Genomic DNA, 23597 nt, shown 5'->3' on the forward strand with positions numbered 1-23597 from the left:
AGAGATTGCTTAAGAGCTGATTGTGTGCGATTGTCATGCCCATCTTACCTCCCACAAGTCACAAATTCACTTGTTTTATTCTATGTTTTGTTTCCAAGCTGTAAACATGTTCTTCTTTTGTAAGTCTGGTTTCCCAGGCATGAAAGACTATCCTCAGTTATGTACCTTAAACGTTAACATGATTTCATTTTTCTTTGATGGGTGATCTCTAATGTGTGGTTTGGCTCTCAGAAAACAGAGAGCTTGTTGTTCCATGTGTCTGCTGAATATGTTTATCAAATTATGAGAAGACAGTTGCCCACTTGGAAGACTGATTAGCCTGAGACTTCTCCAGCTGTGGAATATATCTTCAGATTATTTTCTAGAGGAAAGCCACTTACAGTGGGTCCGATGAGAGCCAGTAGAAGCCTCCAAGTTTACCACCTTCCATTTTTGTCATCCATGTTAGGTGTGTGGGGTTGTTTGCAGGTATATGGCTTGTAGGTCTAGAATCTGTTTAAAGTCACTTGTTTAGAGTGGAGGTTTTCATATCATTACTGAAGTGAAATGCTAGGAAATTGCTGTCATGATTAGTGTGGGAGCACCCTCTAGTGGCCAAGCATATTATATTTAAAGATGATTTAACCCAAATGAAAGGGTTTATTCTATGCTCTGTGGGCCAGCTTTGCTTCTTAGATATTGGTATTTGATTATACGACTCTGCTATAATATGCAGAAGCAAGAAGTAAAATATCTGCTGCTCCTCCTTTTAAAAATCCATTACTTTAAGTAATGCTTAGATTCATATTAGTTTTGATGAGGAGGATGACTGTGATGATGATAGCATGCTGTCGAGTCAATTCTGACTCATGATGGCCCTTTTCAGGGTTTTCTAGGTAGAAAATACTCAGGAGTGGTTTACCCTTCCCTTCTTCTGGGGGCATCCTGGGACTGTGCAGCCTACCCGAAGCACACAGGCTAGCTGTACTCACTCACAGGAGACACATGGAAATCAGTGGGAAAAGTTAGTAATGGTTGACTTAAATCCCATTGACTAAGTTTGGGTCCAACCCATCAGCCATAGGTATTAAGTAATTAATATACTGTACATGTTTTCATTAGCCTGAAGAGCTGTTATACCCTTGGCAATCAGATGTTGGTAAGTAAAAATAATCGGCTGGTGTTTTCAGCATGCTGTGTGTCATTTAATGCTGCTGTCAGATCATAAAGAATAGAGATGCACAGACTTTTTCTCTGGATCACCATGATAGTTGTGCTGTGCTTTTAAATGATGACTTGGGAGTAACTGGGTTGCCGGTTGGCATGGGAATCAGGATGGAAACTCCCCCTTGTGTTTGAGAATAAACAATGGCTGAAATGAGTTGTTGTTTTTTTGTTTTTTTGTGTTTTTTTTGGCTTGGTTGGTTTTTTTTGCAGGGAGATTTGTGGGTATGGGTGCAATTGGGGAATTGAAGTTTTTGGTTTGTTTGATGTTTTAGGGGTTATTTCACTGTTTGAGACCAGAAAGGAGAAAGGGAAGTAAACAGTTATAGTTAATAAAGAATATCATCTTAACTGTCAAGGGCCTGGGGAATGTTATTTAAATATCTATGTCCTAAAATAGCTCTTTTATCAATGTTTGAAAGGAGATAAATAAGTGAACGAGAGAACTAGTTTCTAATCTGTTAACTGATTATTGCTAGGAATTAGAAATCAGCAAGACTGATTATTGTTAGGAATTAGAAATCAGCTCCCATATATCATTAAATGATTAATATAGAGCAGAGGTCATCAACCTCTGGTCTGCAGCCCGGTGCCAGTGCTGGACCAGGCCACGGAGACAAACCTCCCACACACACCCACGCACTCCCCTCCCCACAGCTGCTTTGCGTGCGCGTGCCAGCACTGGCATGAGTACTCCCCAACTCCTTCACACATGTGCCTGAGTGCCCAAGGGCTGGGCGGATGCGTGGGTGGGTGTGGAGGTGCTCCTGCGCATGCATGAAGGGGTGGGAGAGCGCTCACACTGGTGCTGGTGCACTGACGTGCACTCCTCCATTGCTTTGTGCATGTGCCCGAGAGTGCATGCACAAGCGCGGGGTGGTATCCTGCCTTCCTCAGAAGCTCAGCCAGCCCACGGTTCCAAAAAGGTTGGGGACTGCTGATATAGAGAAGATTGGGATATAGCAGCTAGTCACAGTATAAAAGTTAAGAAGGGAATAACTAGTAAATATGTCTGCAGATATATGGGAAAATTTTATTGATTTTGTATTGATAAAAGGGAAGACGCAAAGTGTTAAATATGAGTGTATATCATTTTAGAAGGGGAAGAGGCCCCCAGAAGAGTAAATTGCTGAAGCAATTACTCCCTAATGGTCCTGGTGGTGGAGTGCGCTGCATATGTAGTTTGGGTCTTTTTTCTCTTTATTTCTATTTGTTAGGTGTTTTAAAGTTTATTATTTGTTTTAGTTTTTAAAATTTCTAAATAAAATTATATATTAAAAAATAAATAATGAGTTAATAATATTTTCTAATTTTGCTCTCTTTTTAGCCAGGTGAACTCAAAGATTGGTTTGTTGGCCGAAGTAATGCACAAGGCATAGACCTAAACCGAAATTTTCCTGATCTGGATAGAATAGTCTATGTCAATGAAAGAGAAGGCGGTCCAAATAATCACTTGCTGAAAAACATGAAGAAAGCTGTGGATCAGAATCCAAAGGTAAAAATAGCCATCATTACCCTAAACTTTATTTTCTCTTCTCCACTGCCAGACTTCTTACACCCATGGAAATGTGTGATATATTCTTGCCATTGTTGTCTGGATTGGACAATTCTGATGAAATTTAGGAGGGATGGAAAAGTGTGACGAAGCTCTCCTGAGCTGCCATCTCTTTGGCCAGTACATTTCCTGGAATGCTTATGAAAGGCATTGTAACATAAAGTCCTCTCTTAAACTAAGAGATTAAAGAGACACCAAGAATGGATTAATTGTTTGCGACTTTTTTCTTTTTAAAATGACACCTTTTAGCCATCTTACATAGTAACAGTTCAAAGATAAACATCAAGCAACAACAAAATAAGAAATACAATAAGAAAACTTCAAATACAAATTGAAAACGAGATATAAAGTCATACAATATAAATGTGAAGGAGCAGGAACAGTGTAAAATTGCTTAAAGACAAGATGCATCAAAAATATGTAGAAGTCTAAACTCCCCAACAAAATGCCTGACATGTCCTGAGGAGGAACAAACATTCAGAGGGAGCAAGTCCTGCTGGGAGAGAGTGCTGCTATGGAGAGGGCCTTGTCAAAAATCACTGGCAACCAGTGTGACACGGGCCAAATTCTCACTAGGTAACCTCAACTGGTGGACAGATTTGTATGTTAAAACATATGGGAGACAGGCATATTCCTTATCTGTGTTGTTATAGGCCATCTCAAAAGTTTCCTGTTTCATAATCCATAGCAAGCACTTTTGCTAACTGGTTGCTTGAAGAGTGAATACATATCCATTTGCAACTAAATGGAACATTTGTTTGACATGGAAGCATATTTACACATATTTTTTATTATGAATTTATATCTATTGGGTTGCAAGGAGATATTTTGAAATTAATCAATTTCAATGTGGTTGTATCTCTGTGTATGCAAGAATACCAAAGCAGGGGAGGTGGAAATTGCCTTTCCCCATTCTTCAGAAAGATTACCAAGGAAAAAGTAATATTGTGAGTCCTCCCTGAAAAGTTCATGCTGAAAGCAGATGAGATTAATTGTAATAGCTAAGCCAGAGATATTGAGCAATAGAAGAGCAGTAGCTTAGTGATAAAGCTGCATGCTTTGCTCACAAAATGCCACATGTCCAGTCCCTGGCTACTCCAGGTAGGACTGGAAGAAATTTCACCTGAAATCCCAGAGAATCACTACTTTTTAGCATTAATAGCGTTGACATTGGTGGACCAGTGGTGTGTCTCTCTCTTAAGAAAGCCAGAAGATCCATTCTCCCTTGCACTTTTTCTCCCTGTTGGGATATGCTGACCACTGCCTCATGTGGGCAAAAAAGTTTGTTGTGGAGGGGTGGGAAGGAGTACTGGAAGCTGAACAAGCAAAACCAGAAACCGAGTTCTCAAAGTGCCTGCGTTTATTAACAAAAATTACCAGTGCGTTTTGGACTGATAACAGACTTTGTGCACAGCAAAGACTGCACAAGCTTCCTGGCTCCTGGCACTGTCTGACTCTTGTTTCCTCTTTCGTTCCGAATTGCTGTCTGTGGATCAGCAGTTTTCTCTGTAGTTTGCATTTTCTCCTCCTGCTGCTTAGATCTTCCGTGGGAGATCGGGATCTCTGATGCACATTCACTTTTGCTGAGTGGCAGGAAGGGAGCAAGGACAAGGGACTTCTGTTGTAAAGTAATTTGACATTAAGACTGTATTCACTGGGGATAAAAGATCTTAAGATATCTGCAAAAATCCGAATGCTGCATTAATTTATTACATGAGGAAAAATATAGGTATACTTTAAAGATACAATGTGTGAAGTAGGCCTTTCTAATTTAATTTTCAAATGATTTCCTTCCAGTTGTAGAAGTTGATGTACTTAATTTAAAATATTACTTTAAATAAAGTTAACAGTAGTCCTTATTACAGTGTTAACTTGCTAGATTTAATACTGTATATACATATGTATAACCATATATGTGCATATATAAAAATTCTCTGCAGCTTGCACCTGAAACAAAAAGTGTGATTCACTGGATTATGGATATTCCTTTTGTGCTGTCAGCCAATCTTCACGGTGGGGACCTTGTAGCAAATTACCCCTATGATGAGACCCGCACCGGTACGTATAATATATTAACCCCAAAGGAAAATAGAATGTGTCATAATTTTATTTAAGTAATGATGTGTTTAAGTACTAATCTCACCAGTCATGATTAGACATAGGAACAAATATAAAAACAAATCAGGATATTCGTTAAATATCCCTGATTCATCAGGTATTCACTGCTTTGTAGTCTTAGGGTCCAGAGATCCCAATGAATAGAAAGCAATGAATAAAACCCTTTTATAGTCGTCCCTTCGTTCCCTATCTGCTTATGTCCTCATGGATCAGCTGTTCCTCAGGGGCATAAGCAGAGATGGGCTTTCCCTTTGGGTGGCGTGCTAAAGCCTCCCTGAAGGGAATCCCACCCCCGGGGCTGGGAGATGGTTTGGTACCCTGTGCAGCATAAGAGGAGGAGGGAAGGGATCAAAGATTCAGCCGCTGTAGGATCACTTTGATCTCTGCTTTCTCCCTTCTTGCTAAGCCCCACGGGGCTTAGCAAAAGGAGGGGGAAAGGGATCAAAGTGCTACAGGATCGCTTTGATCCCTGCTTTCCCTCCTATGCCCCGCAGCTTAGCAAGAGGAGGGAAAGAAAAAAAAAAGACCTGACAAATGATGAATTAATTCGTTGTTTGTCAGGTCACGTCGGGGGGGGGGGGAGTTGTGGTTCATGTGGCGCTTTGTCCCCATCTCTAGTCATGATCTGTTTGAAGTAGAATGCACAATGCATAATTTGGGCATAACAATAAACTGTGGTTTAGCATTAGGTTCATGTGCCTCAGGGTTCTGTGCTTCCATCTGTAGTGTAGACAGGAAACTTTGACATCTGTTTTGACTCTCCAAGGTTATTCAGTAGTTTACTGAGACAAGCCAATATCAAATTATGGTTTATATTGCTATCTTTTTTCATTCAGCCATTGTTAATATTAATTATAGTTCAGAATTCAGATTGTAGTATCGATGTAACACTACAGTTATATTAAACTATGAAAATGGACTGGATGTGCTTCAGATCTCCAAAGTACCTCAGATATGTACTTGCATGCAGTCATTCTACATATATATTTTTTCGGCATAATATTGAAGTAACATAGGCATTTTTGGCAAAAATAACAGAATCAGATCTTCTGAATTGTTCTTCTTGTATGTTCACATGCTTTTGGTTTTTTTTCTCCTTAGGCAGTGCTCATGAATATAGTCCCTGCCCAGATGATGCTATTTTTCAAAGCTTAGCTCGAAGCTATTCATCCTTTAATCCAGCCATGTCTGATTCAAACAGGCCACCGTGCCGCAAGAATGATGATGATAGCAGTTTCATAGATGGAACAACCAATGGAGGTGCTTGGTACAGTGTTCCAGGAGGTGCTGTTCCTATTACTACACATTTTTATAGTGCTAATATGTGTTAAGTGTTACATGGAAAACATAAGTGACACAGCCGTCGCCTGGAAATCATAAAATAATGCATGAAAAAAATTGCACATTCCCTTTTAGTTGCATCTGGTGAGGTAGTTCCTTGGCCTGCTGTAGCCCAATAAAGTGGGGAGACAAAGCCTACCCTTACCAGTAAAAGTTAGAAGGTGGCAGTGGAGGCAGGAGCATTTCTGTGTCAAATCAAACACAGGTGGCATGACATTAGAAGTCAATAAGATCTCTGTAAAGCTTATTGCCTGACCACTCCGACTAACAAATGGAAACTGTGTTTATCTCCCAATGATTAATCAGAAACAAAGTATCTTGCAAGATGCTGGCGTTGAGAAGCCTCATGCTGTGACAATTAGATGTTAACACTGCAGAAATTTTAGACGGTAACAGTGTGCTCTCTGTGTCATATCATTTTGGCTTCAGTCAGCACCCTGAAATTGGTGCATAACTAGCTGAAAGTCCCCAGGGTGGACAGAACTTGCTGATACCAGAAATGCTTACTAGCCAAGCAGCCACAATTCACTTGCAGGGTGTGCAGCAAGATATCTCCTGCCTTCACTGCTTTCGGTTATTAGCAATAAAGATGGCCTTCCCTATTCTCCACTGAACAGCTGATGTTCCTACTAGCAAACCATATAGTGCACAGTTTCCACAGTTGCATCCATTGTTGTTCCATTGCTACATTTGCATAGGTATTTGCATTTAATATGTTTTCTGAAACTCTTAGCTCAGCCTCATGGGAGAAGTAGCCCTCATGTGATTAACCACTTGAACCATCTGTGGGAGCCAGCTGTTGCTTACCTTCCTATCTCTTGTATTCATTAAAATGGCCTATAAGAAAATAACCAATATGAAGGGTGTTAAAGAGTCAAGAGATAGATAGATAGATAGATAGATAGATAGATAGATAGATAGATAGATAGATAGATAGATAGATAGATAGATAGATAGATAGATAGATAGATAGACAGACCACCACGTATCAAAGGCTAATATGCGAGTGAAGACTGGATATACAGGATGGGTCTAGTATACGGGGTGGGTAGCAAAGGGCAGAAATGGTAGTGCAGATACTAAGGTTTAGCAAATACTAAACAGCTCTGAAAATTGCTGGTCCCTATTCCCAGGAAAGCTCCAGTGTTGCAGGATTAAAGGCTATAATCTGATACTCTATAAACACAGAAATAGCATCTTGAAGAAGATTACCTTGTCCTGACACCTTGCTCTGTGTTGAAACTCAGTGGATATAATCCTGAGTATTGACATTTTGGATCCTATTAAAGATAGTCAATGCTGGACAGCTTAGTAGTCTTCGCTTTTAATGCACACTGGAATTTTAGCCTGGACATAATGCCATTTTATTCCTTTTAATTCCTTTCATAATGTTTGGTACCTCATAAGCATTAAGGGCATGCGTTTTATAATGGGAAATAGAGGTTTGTACTCTGATTACCACACAGAAAGTGGAACAAGACATATCACAGTCAATGCCACGGCATATAATGGAATTATCAAGGTTTGTTAATGTAAATAAAAGATAAAATGCCCAATTAGTATTTTATATCTATGATAACATTATGCAAAATATATTCATAGTGAATTATATCACAAGGTTCACAATTTTCTCAAACTTTATTCCAAAGAAGCAAAAAGTGCTAGTAATGTATACAATTGGTGGAGTCTTTATTGTGAAAATAATCCTCTTTAATATTCACATTATTCACTGGCAAGTGTATTATGGTATATAATGTTTGAACTACAGCTTACTTTGTCAGATGCACCAATCTTTTAGGTAAAATGAAATTTTTGGTAGTCTCTTTTAAAGAATATAGTAAAAATGCAAGATTAATTACCTTTCCCCTCCTCCTTGACATGGGTATTAGAGGAATATTATTCCAGTGATTTTTTAAATATATATATAAAAATCCCCCCATCCCAGTTTCTAACTCTCAGGTAAGAGAAGGTCTGCATTCAGACTTCCACCTCACCAGTCAGGTAATCGGTGCTGCCCTAGATGAGGCGTTCTAATCAAGCCCTGTGAAATAAACACACAGAACATTCTGTTCCCTTTCGTACTTGAGCCAGGAAAGGATGCATGCACAGAAGCCTGCTTCATTTATCACCTCAGCCCACCTCACTTCATTAGTCAGCGTGTGCTTTTGATTGTCTTAGCAACATGTGGCTGGTAATTGGACTGTCAAATATATGTTCACATTGGCTCCATCACTGTAAAATCTCTACATCATTAGCACTACCCCACTGCCTTTGTTTTTTGAGTCACACAATTAGAAAGAAATCCCTGTTTCCAATTATTTCTTAAAGCTTCATTGCCTTTGCTATTATCTGTCTTTCACATGTTTTATTGTACACATAATGACGTGTTTCTTTTTCATCTGGAAATAATTGAACTACACCTGGAAACCGTTTTTGGCTTCTGAAACTTGACTTTTCAGGCCAAGTTATATCCCTATGGAATATACAGACCAGATGCAGTATTGGATCTGGTACAATTTTTACACAGAGCTGTGACTGCCAGGAAATGTGTTGCATGAAGCTAACCATTTCAGAACATTATGTATTTGACTTTGGGCCAAGAAATTGTTAGCTTGAACGTTTTGTAAATAGAAGGGTGGCACAAATACTTTAGTCAAATGGTAAATAAATATTGCCTGTGATTTTCCTGTATTTCTATCCCAGTTTGCTTCAACTGCTGTTTCCAGATTAAACTTTGTGTGGTTGGGGAAACCATGCCCAAGAAGAGATGTAACATTTCCAGTAATATTTAAGCAGTGAAAAAAAGTGTATTCCTTTTCTGCCTTCATTTCAAAATAGATTGAAATTTGGGGTTGGGATGGAATTTAAAATACATGTAATACTTCTTTATCATTAAAAACAAAATGTTGCATAGTTAATAAAATTGTACCGTATGCTATATATATTACATTTAAATATAGACATAATTTGGAAGCAACTAGTTAGTTATAGGTAAATATGTGACCTTTAATGGTTAGTTTTGGGCAAAGAAAATTGTAACAAGTAGTCCTACAGTGGTTGTTGTGGATTTTTCGGGCTCTTTGCTTGTGTTCTGAAGGTTGTTATTCCTAACGTTTTGCCAGTCTCTGTGGCCGGCATCTTCAGAGGACAGCACTCTGTACTCTGGTGTAGTTGGCTTGGGAGTGCAGTATTTATGGCTGTGAGATAGGCTTTTGTCTTTTTCTGTAGATGGGTGATTAGTGTGTATTGTTGTGGGTGTATTGTTGTGCTAAGGAGAAGAGTTTATCTGTTCCTGTGGTTGATGGGTGTCATTAGCTGGTCTTTTGTGTGTAGTGATCCCCTGTCCTTGTGGCTGGGTAGAGTTCATTGACCTTTTGCATGCTGTATTTTTGAGGCACATGAACCCACAAGGATAGGGGATCACTACACACAAAAGACCAGCTAATGACAACCTTCAGAACACGGCCAAAGAGCCTGAAAAACCCACAACAACCATTAGATCCCGGCCGTGAAAGCCTTCGCGAAGTCCTACAGTGATACATGGAAAGTAATATAACATATAGTTACAGAATTACTTTTTAGCTGTAATAACTAACATTTCTAGTCCCTTCCCGAAATTAATTTCTAAAGGCATTGTAACTGGAATTTTAGAGGTTTTATGCCCTTGTCTTACCAATACTAAGGGGCAGGAGAATTCTTTGGTTTTGTGTTTTTGCAATATCAGAATTGGCTGCTAGAGGGATCCAGAGTATGTCACTGGTTTTCCTGGCCTGCTGGTAAAGACAAGTCAGGTAGAGTGTAAGTATGAGTAAGTATAATATGGTATGTATAACTGTTTTTGTGTATTTTATTCAGGTTGTTTTTTGGTGAAAAGCACCTTAGCTTTCCCCCTACAAAACAACTTATAAAGAGGGGAGGTGTTACATAACAGCACTGATGTTACCTGTCTGTCATGGGTTTGGAGGGAAAGTTCCATCCTATGGGGAGTGGAAGGCGGGACATCAGGAGGAGGGGCTGTACTGTATAAATATGTGATGCCTGTGTGGTGAAGGAACACACACTGAGAGATGCTGAGAGACACTGGGTTGTGACGAAGCAGCAGCTGGGAAGAAGAAGCTGTTGTGGGAGTCTGTGTGTCAGACAGGGTACTACTGTGTGTCAGAGTACCAACCTGATAGGTTCAGGTGTCTGTTGGTTAGCCAGAACTGATAGGTTCAGGGTCTGTGCTTCCAGTTAAGGGTTCTGTGTGAACCAAACTGTATGCTTGTATGAGTGAGAATAAGCCACGTTACTTTATTTATTCACCTGATTGTTTTATTTTTCCCTGTGTGTATTTAAAATAAACCTTATTCTTTTTATTGTTTAAAAATCCATCCCTGGTCTGTTTAAAAATCCAAAAAAAAAAAAAAAAAAAAAAAAATCAATGTGACAAACCCAGACCTACTGGGATCTGCCACACAGTTACACTAAGCTGCCACCAACCATTCCCTTTAAGAAGTCACACAGACCAGGGATGGATTTTTAAACAATAACAGAATTAGGTTTATTTAAATACACACAGGGAAAAATAAAACAATCAGGTGAATAGGATAAAGTAACGTGGCTTATTCTCACTCATACAAGCATACAGTTTGGTTCACCCAGAACCCTTAACTTGAAGCACAGACCCTGAACCTATCAGTTCTGGCTAACCAACAGACACCTGAACCTATCAGGTTGGTACTCTGACACACAGTAGTACCCTGTCTGACACACAGACTCCCACAACAGCTTCTTCTTCCCAGCTGCTGCTTCGTCACAACCCAGTGTCTCTCAGCATCTTCCACCAGCATCTGAACTTCACCACACAGGCATCACATATTTATACAGTATAGCCCCTCCTCCTGATGTCCCGCCTTCCACTCCCCATAGGTTGGAACTTTCCCTCCAAACCCATGACAGACAGGTAACATCAGTGCTGTTATGTAACACCTCCCCTCTTTATAAGTTGTTTTGTAGGGGGAAAGCTAAGGTGCTTTTCACCAAAAAAACAACCTGTATAAAATACACAACAACATTTATACATACCATATTATACTTACTTACACTTACATTCTAAGTTAACCATAGCAATTAGGCATTTAAACATTTACCATATACAATACATCAATTTACCTTTATTCATACAAACCAATTCAAAAACAGGTACATTAACTTTTTGTCATCAATATATACATATAGTCCATGTTCTTTCGCCGTCTTCATTCTTCAGGTCTTCTTGATAAGGCGTCAGCAACACAGTTCACTGACCCTCTGACCACTTTCACTTCAAAGTCATAGTCCTGTAGGTTTAAAGCCCACCTCATAAGTTTGCTATTGTGGGTTTTCATTGTCTTTAACCATTGCAATGGTGAATGGTCAGTACACAGAATAAACTGTCCCCGTGGTGGCTTGTGAGCGTGTAATCACCAGCACCCGTTTCACATGTTCAGCCAGGTCATTTCCCACGAGCACGGCTGCTGGCAGAGTCGATGAAATCGCTAGCCGCCAATCTCCCCTCCAGCCTTGAAAGTTGACAGGCACCTCTGCTACTGGCAGAGAGATTACCTGCCCCTCAATCCCTGCCACCTTCATGCTCTCATTTGGGATTATAAACTCCCTAGGAATGATATCTGGATGGCATAGGGTTACCTGGGAACAAGTGTCCCGCAGCCCCCTATACTGACGGTCTTCATTCTTCAGGTCTTCTTGATAAGGCGTCAGCAACACAGTTCACTGACCCTCTGACCACCTTCACTTCAAAGTCATAGTCCTGTAGGTTTAAAGCCCACCTCATAAGCTTGCTATTGTGGGTTTTCATTGTCTTTAACCATTGCAATGGTGAATGGTCAGTACAAAGAATAAAATGTCTTCCCCAGATGTAAGGCTTGGCCTTCTGGATCGCGTAGACTATGGCCAAACACTCCTTCTCCAGGTACCTCTGCTACTGGCAGAGAGATCACCTGCCCCTCAATCCCTGCCACCTTCATGCTCTCATTTGGGATTATAAACTCCCTAGGAATAATATCTGGATGGCACAGGGTTACCTGGGAACAAGTGTCCCGCAGCCCCCTATACTGACGGTCAAGTATGCCTACGTCCACCCCTGCTGTCTCAAACAACTGAGAATCTGTTGTCCAGCGGTCCAGCAAAGCCTTGGCAGGTGTGCCCAGAGCAAGGGGGGTCTAGTCAGGGACAGTCTGAGGCGCGTAGGTAATCTTCTAGGTGTACTTCACGGGGAGGTGCGCTAGTAGAAGAACGTGCCAACTGGGGAGACTTAGATTAAGGTGCTCTGAGGCAGCCTAGTTTTGGCGGGAAAAAGCTGAGGCAAAACTGCATAGTAACAGTGATCTAGCTTGCCAGCTGAGAGGCCCAGCAGAGGGGGGTAGGCTCTGACTCGATACTGTTGCAAGTTAGTGCTGAAGAGCAGCAGCAATCTCTATAGGAAAGCTGGTTCTGAGGCAAAAAGGAAAAAAGTGGTCGTTTTATTTTGAGGCTTGACTTTTTAAAGCAGCCTGTTCTGAGGGGGGATTATGCCCTTGACTCGAAGCCAAGTAGCAGACATGAGTGAAGTGAAAGACCCCCAGATTGACCAAGGTTCTGAGGATGAATTTGGCTCAGTGCAGGGTGACAGCACAGGAGAGCAGAACCCAGAACTTAGAAAATTGCTCATAGCCCAACAGCATGAACTGAGGATGAGGCAATTTGAAATGGAGGAAAGGGAAAGAGAAGAAAGGGAGAGGGAAGAAAGAATGGAGAGAGAGAAAATTGCTCTGGAAAAAGAACGAATGGCGTTTGAATTAAGAAAATTGGAAATAATGAACCAAAACAATAATAACAATAGGGATTCTGAGGGAGGCCAACTGTCTAAAGCTGACCTGAAGAAATTCCCTGTGTACCACAAGGGAGATTGTCCTGAGGTGTTCTTTCCCTTAGTGGAAAGAGCGTTTGTGGACTTCTCAGTGAGGGAAACTGAGAAGATGACCATCATGCGATCTTTAATCAGTGGTAGCCTGGCTGAGGTTTATGCCGAGATGCCTGAGGAACTGATGAAAGATTTTGCAGAGTTTAAAAAACTGGTGTTTGCCAGACATGGGATAAATGCAGAACAGCTGAGACAAAGATTCAGGTCCCTCACAAAAAAACCAGAACAGACTTTTACCCAAGTGGGGGCCCAATTGGTGAGGCTGCTTGAGAAATGGCTATCGCAGGAGGGAACAGAGACCTATGAGCAGCTTAAAGACTTGATAGCGCTGGAACAGTTCTATTCAGTCCTGCATGGGGAATTGAAATTCCAGGTGAGGGAAAGGAAACCGAAATCTGTGGCAGCAGCCGCAGAGATTGCAGATTTTATTTCTCAAATAAGAAAGCCCTTGGGTGAGGGGAAATCTGTAGGTAAACCCAAAGAAACCTACAGCAAGTACTCTCAGGGACCAGGGAAAAGCCAGCAAGGGGGAGGGGCCCATGGTGAAGGGAAGCCCTCAGACATGAAACTAAGACCTCAGATTTTGGAGGGAAAACTAAAACAAGATGAGAGAGAATCAAAATACACCAGAAAATGTTATTTCTGTCAGGGAAAGGGTCATCTAATCTCAGATTGTGAGAAATTAAAGCAGCTAAAAGGAATGGTGCCTCAGGATTCTAGTCAGACCAAGCCAAAAGCTGTGTTCTGTGTCCAGAAAGAGCAAGGCTCAGTGTCACTGTCACATTGATTGGTGTCCAGCGTGTGGGATATGACTGGTCCAGTTGTCCAGCGGTCCAGCAAAGCCTTGGCAAGTGTGCCCAGAGCAAGGGGGGTCTAGTCAGGGACAGTCTGAGGCGCGTAGGTAATCTTCTAGGTGTACCTCACGGGGAGGTGCGCTAGTAGAAGAACGTGCCAACTGGGGAGACTTAGATTAAGGTGCTCTGAGGCAGCCTAGTTTTGGCGGGAAAAAGCTGAGGCAAAACTGCGTAGTAACAGTGATCTAGCTTGCCAGCTGAGAGGCCCAGCAGAGGGGGGTAGGCTCTGACTCGATACTGTTGCAAGTTAGTGCTGAAGAACAGCAGCAATCTCTAGGGAGAGCTGGTTCTGAGGCAAGAGGAAAAAAGTGGTCGTTTTATTTTGAGGCTTGACTTTTTAAAGCAGCCTGTTCTGAGGGGGGATTATGCCCTTGACTCGAAGCCAGATGGCCGAAATGAGTGAAGTGAAAGACCCCCAGATTGACCAAGGTTCTGAGGATGAATGTGGCTCAGTGCAGGGTGACAGCACAGGAGAGCAGGACCCAGAACTCAGGAAAATACTCCTAGCCCAACAGCATGAACTGAGGGTGAGGGAAATGGAGGAAAGATTAGAGAGAGAAAGAAGGGAGAACATAATCGTCCCCTCTTCTAGTCCTTGGTCCTCTCCGATAGTCCTTGTGGACAAGCCTGATGGGAGCATTAGGTTTTGTGTCGATTACAGGAAATTAAACCGTGTAACCACTCCTGATGCCTACCCAATGCCCAGGCTAGACAACCTGATTGAAACCATAGGGGGTTGTCGGTTCATCTCATCATTGGACCTGGTAAAGGGATATTGGCAATTAAGAATTGATCCCAGGGATCAAGAAAAGACTGCCTTTTGCAGCCCTTTTGGTCTCTATGAGTTTCGAGTCCTGAGCTTTGGTCTCAGAAATGCACCAGCCACATTCCAAAGGCTGATGGACCAGACCTTGGCAGGGCTCAGTGACTTTACAGTGGCCTACATTGACGACATAGGGATCTTCAGTAATAACTGGGAAGATCACCTGATACACCTGGAGTTAGTGCTGCAGAGGTTAAGTGCAGCAGGGCTAACAGTAAAGGCCAGCAAGTGTCAGCTGGGTAGCCCAGAAATAAAATACTTGGGTCACATGGTAGGGGGAGGAATGATAAAACCCCTGGAGGCCAAAATAGAAGCTGTTCGTGATTGGCACAAACCCAGACCTACTGGGATATGTCACACAGTTACACTAAGCTGCCACCAACCATTCCCTTTAAGAAGTCACACAGACCAGGGATGGATTTTTAAACAATAAAAAGAATAAGGTTTATTTAAATACACACACAGGCAAAATAAACAATCAGGTGAATAGGATAAAGTAACGTGGCTTATTCTCACTCATGCAAGCATACAGTTTGGTTCACCCAGAACCCTTAACTTGAAGCACAGACCCTGAACCTATCAGTTCTGGCTAACCAACAGACACCTGAACCTATCAGGTTGGTACTCTGACACACAGAAGTACCCTGTCTGACACACAGACTCCCACAACAGCTTCTTCTTCCCAGCTGCTGCTTCGTCACAACCCAGTGTCTCTCAGTCTGTCTCAAACAATTGAGAATCTGTTTTCACCAGCAAGCAGCGCTTTACCTCTATAAGAGGACCATTTTCCTCAGCCTGATCAGCAGAGGTAGCTGTTCCAGACTGAGTAGTCATGGCAACAGGCTCCCTCAGTGACACTGAGCCTTGCTCTTTCTGGACACAGAACACAGCTTTTGGCTTGGTCTGACTAGAATCCTGAGGCACCATTCCTTTTAGCTGCTTTAATTTCTCACAATCTGAGATTAGATGACCCTTTCCCTGACAGAAATAACATTTTCTGGTGTATTTTGATTCTCTCTCATCTTGTTTTAGTTTTCCCTCCAAAATCTGAGGTCTTAGTTTCATGTCTGAGGGCTTCCCTTCACCATGGGCCCCTCCCCCTTGCTGGCTTTTCCCTGGTCCCTGAGAGTACTTGCTGTAGGTTTCTTTGGGTTTACCTACAGATTTCCCCTCACCCAAGGGCTTTCTTATTTGAGAAATAAAATCTGCAATCTCTGCGGCTGCTGCCACAGATTTCGGTTTCCTTTCCCTCACCTGGAATTTCAATTCCCCATGCAGGACTGAATAGAACTGTTCCAGCGCTATCAAGTCTTTAAGCTGCTCATAGGTCTCTGTTCCCTCCTGCGATAGCCATTTCTCAAGCAGCCTCACCAATTGGGCCCCCACTTGGGTAAAAGTCTGTTCTGGTTTTTTTGTGAGGGACCTGAATCTTTGTCTCAGCTGTTCTGCATTTATCCCATGTCTGGCAAACACCAGTTTTTTAAACTCTGCAAAATCTTTCATCAGTTCCTCAGGCATCTCGGCATAAACCTCAGCCAGGCTACCACTGATTAAAGATCGCATGATGGTCATCTTCTCAGTTTCCCTCACTGAGAAGTCCACAAACGCTCTTTCCACTAAGGGAAAGAACACCTCAGGACAATCTCCCTTGTGGTACACAGGGAATTTCTTCAGGTCAGCTTTAGACAGTTGGCCTCCCTCAGAATCCCTATTGTTATTATTGTTTTGGTTCATTATTTCCAATTTTCTTAATTCAAACGCCATTCGTTCTTTTTCCAGAGCAATTTTCTCTCTCTCCGTTTGCTGCGCACTTAGGAGTGAACAAGACACAGCAGAGAATCACACAGAATTTCTACTGGCCTGACATAGGGAAGCAGATCAGGGAGTTCTGTAAACAATGTGATGTGTGTCAAAGGCAGGGGAATAACCGCGACAGGACCAAAGCAAAGTTGTGCCCTTTGCCTGTGATTGACACTCCGTTCAAATGCATAGGGGTGGATATTGTGGGACCTTTGCCCAAGGCCACAAAGAGGGGGAACAGGTTCATTCTAACAATTGTGGACCATGCCACAAGGTATCCTGAAGCCATACCCTTGACTAACATCGAAACTAACACAGTGGCCGATGCTTTGGTGGGGTATATGTCCAGGATGGGATTTGCCTCAGAGATAATCACAGATTTGGGCGCATCGTTCACATCAAAGCTCATGAAACGCTTATGGCAAATCTGTGGAATAAAGCACAAGGAAACCACTGCCTATCATCCTGAAAGTAATGGGTTAACTGAGAAGTTCAATGGGACTCTAATGCGCATGATTAGGGCTTACTTGGCAGAGAATCCAAACAATTGGGACCAGAAGCTGCAATCCCTTTTGTTTGCTTACCGATCAGTGCCACAAGCCAGTACCGGGTTCAGTCCGTTTGAACTTTTATTTGGGAGAAGGGTGAAAGGGCCCCTTGATTTGATCAAACAAAATTGGGAGCAGATCACCCAGGATGACCCACAAGACGTTGTGACATACATAGACACCTTGATGAATGACCTAAGGAGAAATCTAGAGCTGGCAGCAGAAAACCTGCAAGCTCAGAAGGTCAGACAGAAAACATGGTATGACCACAAAGCTAGAGAGAGGCACTTTGACCCAGGGGAGGAAGTGCTTTGGCTTAGGCCCTGCAGAGAGAATAAACTGCAGCTCAAATGGGCAGGACCATATAGGGTCATTTCCAAGATGTCAGACCTGAACTACCTAATAGAGCAGGAGGAGAACCAAGCAAGGAGGGTGGTTCATGTGAATGCCCTAAAACCCTACTACAGAGGGGAACAGAGGGTTTTATTCGCGATAAAAGCAGCTGAGAGTGAGGAAGCTGAATTACCCTTCTGGGAGGGTAGAGGGGAAGTAAAATACAACCCAGAGGAGGTAAAGATCAGTCCTGCACTCACCCAAGACCAGCAGCAAGTGGGTTTGGAGGGAAAGTTCCATCCTATGGGGAGTGGAAGGCGGGACATCAGGAGGAGGGGCTGTACTGTATAAATATGTGAAGCGTGTGTGGAGAGTTTATGAGATGCTGAGAGACACTGGGGTGTGACGAAGCAGCAGCTGGGAAGAAGAAGCTGTTGTGGGAGTCTGTGTGTCAGACAGGGTACTTCTGTGTGTCAGAGTACCAACCTGATAGGTTCAGGGTCTGTGCTTCAAGTTAAGGGTTCTGGGTGAACCAAACTGTATGCTTGTATGAGTGAGAATAAGCCACGTTACTTTATCCTATTCACCTGATTGTTTATTTTTCCCTGTGTGTATTTAAAATAAACCTTATTCTTTTTATTGTTCAAAAATCCATCCCTGGTCTGTGTGACTTCTTACAGGGAATGGTTGGTGGCAGCTTAGTGTAACTGTGTGACATATCCCAGTAGGTCTGGGTTTGTCACATTGATTGGTGTCCAGCGTGTGGGATACGACTGGTCCAGTTGTCCAGTGGTCCAGCAAAGCCTTGGCAAGTGTGCCCAGAGCAAGGGGGGTCTAGTCAGGGACAGTCTGAGGCGCGTAGGTAATCTTCTAGGTGTACCTCACGGGGAGGTGCGCTAGTAGAAGAACGTGCCAACTGGGGAGACTTAGATTAGGGTGCTCTGAGGCAGCCCAGTTTTGGCGGGAAAAAGCTGAGGCAAAACTGCGTAGTAACAGTGATCTAGCTTGCCAGCTGAGAGGCCCAGCAGAGGGGGGTAGGCTCTGACTCGATACTGTTGCAAGTTAGTGCTGAAGAACAGCAGCAATCTCTATAGGGAGAGCTGGTTCTGAGGCAAGAAGGAAAAAAGTGGTCGTTTTATTTTGAGGCTTGACTTTTTAAAGCAGCCTGTTCTGAGGGGGGATTATGCCCTTGACTCGAAGCCAGATGGCCGAAATGAGTGAAGTGAAAGACCCCCAAATTGACCAAGGTTCTGAGGAGGAATTTGGCTCAGTGCAAGGTGACAGCACAGGAGAGCAAGACCCAGAACTCAGAAAAATACTCCTAGCCCAACAGCATGAACTGAGGGTGAGGGAAATGGAGGAAAGGGAAAGAGAGAAACAGCGGCAATTTGAAATAGAGAGGATGGAAAAGGAAGAAAGATTAGAGAGACAGAGAATTGAATTGGAATTGCAGAGAGAGAAAATGGCGTTTGAATTAAAAAAATTGGAACTGATGAATCAGAACAATAACAATAATAGGGATTCTGAGGGAGGCCAACTGTCTAAAGCTGACCTGAAGAAATTCCCTGTGTACCACAAGGGAGACTGTCCTGAGGTGTTCTTTTCCTTAGTGGAAAGAGCGTTTGTGGACTTCTCAGTGAGGGAAACTGAGAAGATGACCATCATGCGGTCTTTAATCAGTGGTAGCCTGGCTGAGGTTTATGCCGAGATGCCTGAGGAACTGATGAAAGATTTTGCAGAGTTTAAAAAACTGGTCTTTGCCAGACATGGGATAAATGCAGAGCAGCTGAGACAAAGATTCAGGTCCCTCACCAAAAAACCAGAACAGACTTTTACCCAAGTGGGGGCCCAATTGGTGAGGCTGCTTGAGAAATGGCTATCGCAGGAAGGGACAGAGACCTATGAGCAGCTTAAAGACTTGATAGCACTGGAACAGTTCTATTCAGTCCTGCATGGGGAATTGAAATTCCAGGTGAGGGAAAGGAAACCGAAATCTGTGGCAGCAGCCGCAGAGATTGCAGATTTTATTTCCCAAATAAGAAAGCCCTTGGGTGAGGGGAAATCTGTAGGTAAACCCAAAGAAACCTACAGCAAGTACTCTCAGGGACCAGGGAAAAGCCAGCAAGGGGGAGGGGCCCATGGTGAAGGGAAGCCCTCAGACATGAAACTAAGACCTCAGATTTTGGAGGGAAAACCAAAACAAGATGAGAGAGAATCAAAATACACCAGAAAATGTTATTTCTGTCAGGGAAAGGGTCATCTAATCTCAGAGTGTGAGAAATTAAAGCAGCTAAAAGGAATGGTGCCTCAGAATTCTACTGGGACCAAGCCAAAAGCTGTGTTCTGTGTCCAAAAAGAGCAAGGCTCAGTGTCACTGAGGGAACCTGTTGCCATGGCTACTCAGTCTGGGACAGCTACCTCTGCTGATCAGGCTGAGGAAAATGGTCCTCTTGTGGAGGTAAAGCGCTGCCTACTGATAAAAACAGATTCTCAGTTGTTTGAGACAGCCGGGGTGGACGTAGGAATACTTGACCGTCAGTATAGGGGGCTGCGGGACACTTGTTCCCAGGTAACCCTGTGCCATCCAGATATCATCCCTAGGGAGTTTATAATCCCAAATGAGAGCATAAAGGTGGCAGGGATTGAGGGGCAGGTAATCTCTCTGCCAGTAGCAGAGGTACCTGTCAACTTTCAAGGCTGGAGGGGAGCTTGGCGGCTAGCGATTTCATCGACTCTGCCAGCAGCCGTGCTCGTGGGAAATGACCTGGCTGAACATGTGAAACGGGTGCTAGTGATTACACGCTCACAAGCCACCACAGAGACAGTTCAGGGGGGTAATGATGAGCCAGAGACGGAAGCAGAGGGGAGTTCAGAAGCTGTGGTGGAAACCTTAACCACAGACAGCAGATTTGGACAGGAGCAAAAGGCAGACGCCACTCTCCAAAAGTGTTTTGAACAGGTGACTGACGCCCAGCTAACACCTGAAACCCCAGTGAGATTTCTGGAGAAAAAGGGGATTTTGTATAGAGAAACCCTGAGGAATATCTCAAAAGGGGGAGATGGGATCAGAAGTCAGCTGGTGGTACCTGAAAAGTATCGCCCCATGATCTTACAAAGGGGTCACTCTGACATGTTTGCTGCGCACTTAGGAGTGAACAAAACACAGCAGAGAATCACACAGAATTTCTACTGGCCTGACATAGGGAAGCAGATCAGGGAGTTCTGTAAACAATGTGATGTGTGTCAAAGGCAGGGGAATAACCGCGACAGGACCAAAGCAAAGTTGTGCCCTTTGCCTGTGATTGACACTCCGTTCAAATGCATAGGGGTGGATATTGTGGGACCTTTGCCCAAGGCCACAAAGAGGGGGAACAGGTTCATTCTAACAATTGTGGACCATGCCACAAGGTATCCTGAAGCCATACCCTTGACTAATATTGAAACTAACACAGTGGCCGATGCTTTGGTGGGGTATATGTCCAGGATGGGATTTGCCTCAGAGATAATCACAGATTTGGGAGCATCGTTCACATCAAAGCTCATGAAACGCTTATGGCAAATCTGTGGAATAAAGCACAAGGAAACCACTGCCTATCATCCTGAAAGTAATGGGTTAACTGAGAAGTTCAATGGGACTCTAATGCGCATGATTAGGGCTTACTTGGCAGAGAATCCAAACAATTGGGACCAGAAGCTGCAATCCCTTTTGTTTGCTTATCGATCAGTGCCACAAGCCAGTACCGGGTTCAGTCCATTTGAACTTTTATTTGGAAGAAGGGTGAAAGGGCCCCTTGATTTGATCAAACAAAATTGGGAGCAGATCACCCAGGATGACCCACAAGACGTTGTGACATACATAGACACCTTGATGAATGACCTAAGGAGAAATCTAGAGCTGGCAGCAGAAAACCTGCAAGCTCAGAAGGTCAGACAGAAAACATGGTATGACCACAAAGCTAGAGAGAGGCACTTTGACCCAGGGGAGGAAGTGCTTTGGCTTAGGCCCTGCAGAGAGAATAAACTGCAGCTCAAATGGGCAGGACCATATAGGGTCATTTCCAAGATGTCAGACCTGAACTACCTAATAGAGCAGGAGGAGAACCAAGCAAGGAGGGTGGTTCATGTGAATGCCCTAAAACCCTACTACAGAGGGGAACAGAGGGTTTTATTTGCGATAAAAGCAGCTGAGAGTGAGGAAGCTGAATTACCCTTCTGGGAGGGTAGAGGGGAAGTAAAATACAACCCAGAGGAGGTAAAGATCAGTCCTGCACTCACCCAAGACCAGCAGCAAGAACTAAAAATGCTGCTTAGTAAATATCAACAGGTGTTTTCCAACAAGCCGGGGATAGTGAAGGGAGTGATGCATCGGATCCACACAGGGGATGCACCCCCGCAGGCAGTATCCCCATACCGAGTAACGGGACCCTATAGGGACAAGGTGCGGAAGGAGCTGGACGAGATGCTGAGGGAGAACATAATCGTCCCCTCTTCTAGTCCTTGGTCCTCTCCGATAGTCCTTGTGGACAAGCCTGATGGGAGCATTAGGTTTTGTGTTGATTACAGGAAATTAAACCGTGTAACCACTCCTGATGCCTACCCAATGCCCAGGCTAGACAACCTGATTGAAACCATAGGGGGTTGTCGGTTCATCTCATCATTGGACCTGGTAAAGGGATATTGGCAATTAAGAATTGATCCCAGGGATCAAGAAAAGACTGCCTTTTGCAGCCCTTTTGGTCTCTATGAGTTTCGAGTCCTGAGCTTTGGTCTCAGAAATGCACCAGCCACATTCCAAAGGCTGATGGACCAGACCTTGGCAGGGCTCAGTGACTTTACAGTGGCCTACATTGACGACATAGGGATCTTCAGTAATACCTGGGAAGATCACCTGATACACCTGGAGTTAGTGCTGCAGAGGTTAAGTGCAGCAGGGCTAACAGTAAAGGCCAGCAAGTGTCAGCTGGGTAGCCCAGAAATAAAATACTTGGGTCACATGGTAGGGGGAGGAATGATAAAACCCCTGGAGGCCAAAATAGAAGCAGTTCGTGATTGGCCTAGACCCAACACCAAGAAAAAGGTCAAATCATTTCTTGGGTTGGTGGGCTACTACAGAAAGTTCATCCCGAGGTTTAGCGAGATGGCGGCTCCGCTGACCGATCTGACGAGGAAGAAGGCTGATGACCGCATCCCGTGGACCAGCGACTGTGAGGCGGCGTTCCAGAGGTTGAAGGAGGCGTTAATCAACTATCCAGTCCTGCGGGCTCCAGACTTCGACCGGGAGTTCATCATCTACACCGATGCGTCTAACAGCGGGGTAGGAGCAGTTCTGTGCCAGGAGGATGAGAATGGTGACCAGCATCCAGTGTCCTACCTGAGTAGGAAACTTCAAAAAGGTGAGAGACATTTGGCAACCGTGGAGAAGGAGTGTTTGGCCATAGTCTACGCGATCCAGAAGGCCAAGCCTTACATCTGGGGAAGACATTTTATTCTGTGTACTGACCATTCACCATTGCAATGGTTAAAGACAATGAAAACCCACAATAGCAAACTTATGAGGTGGGCTTTAAACCTACAGGACTATGACTTTGAAGTGAAGGTGGTCAGAGGGTCAGTGAACTGTGTTGCTGACGCCTTATCAAGAAGACCTGAAGAATGAAGACGGCGAAAGAACATGGACTATGTGTATATAATGATGACAAAAGTTAAATGTACCTGGTTTTGAATTTGGTTTGTATGAATAAAGGTAAATTGATGTAATGTATATGGTAAATGTTAAAATGCATAATTGCTATGGTTTAACTTAGAATGGAAGTTTAAGTAAGTATGATATGGTATGTATAACTGTTGTTGTGTATTTTATACAGGTTGTTTTTTTGGTGAAAAGCACGTTAGCTTTCCCCCTACAAAACAACTTATAAAGAGGGGAGGTGTTACATAACAGCACTGATGTTACCTGTCTGTCATGGGTTTGGAGGGAAAGTTCCATCCTATGGGGAGTGGAAGGCGGGACATCAGGAGGAGGGGCTGTACTGTATAAATATGTGAAGCGTGTGTGGAGAGTTTATGAGATGCTGAGAGA

The 23597-nt window shown here is 43.4% G+C and overlaps 1 protein-coding gene across 1 annotated transcript in view; it reads left to right on the forward strand.

The window, feature by feature from the left end:
* The window catches only part of CPE (carboxypeptidase E), a 98320-nt gene that overhangs the window by 61504 nt on the left and 13219 nt on the right, over window positions 1-23597 (forward strand). The window contains exons 3-5 of the mRNA XM_073001483.2: window positions 2531-2698; window positions 4699-4816; window positions 5978-6160. Coding sequence (XP_072857584.2) covers window positions 2531-2698; window positions 4699-4816; window positions 5978-6160 — 469 coding nt within the window. The remainder of the gene's footprint in view (window positions 1-2530; window positions 2699-4698; window positions 4817-5977; window positions 6161-23597) is intronic.

The sequence above is a fragment of the Pogona vitticeps genome, chromosome 5 (assembly GCF_051106095.1).
Source record: "Pogona vitticeps strain Pit_001003342236 chromosome 5, PviZW2.1, whole genome shotgun sequence".
NCBI classification, from domain to species: domain Eukaryota; kingdom Metazoa; phylum Chordata; class Lepidosauria; order Squamata; family Agamidae; genus Pogona; species Pogona vitticeps.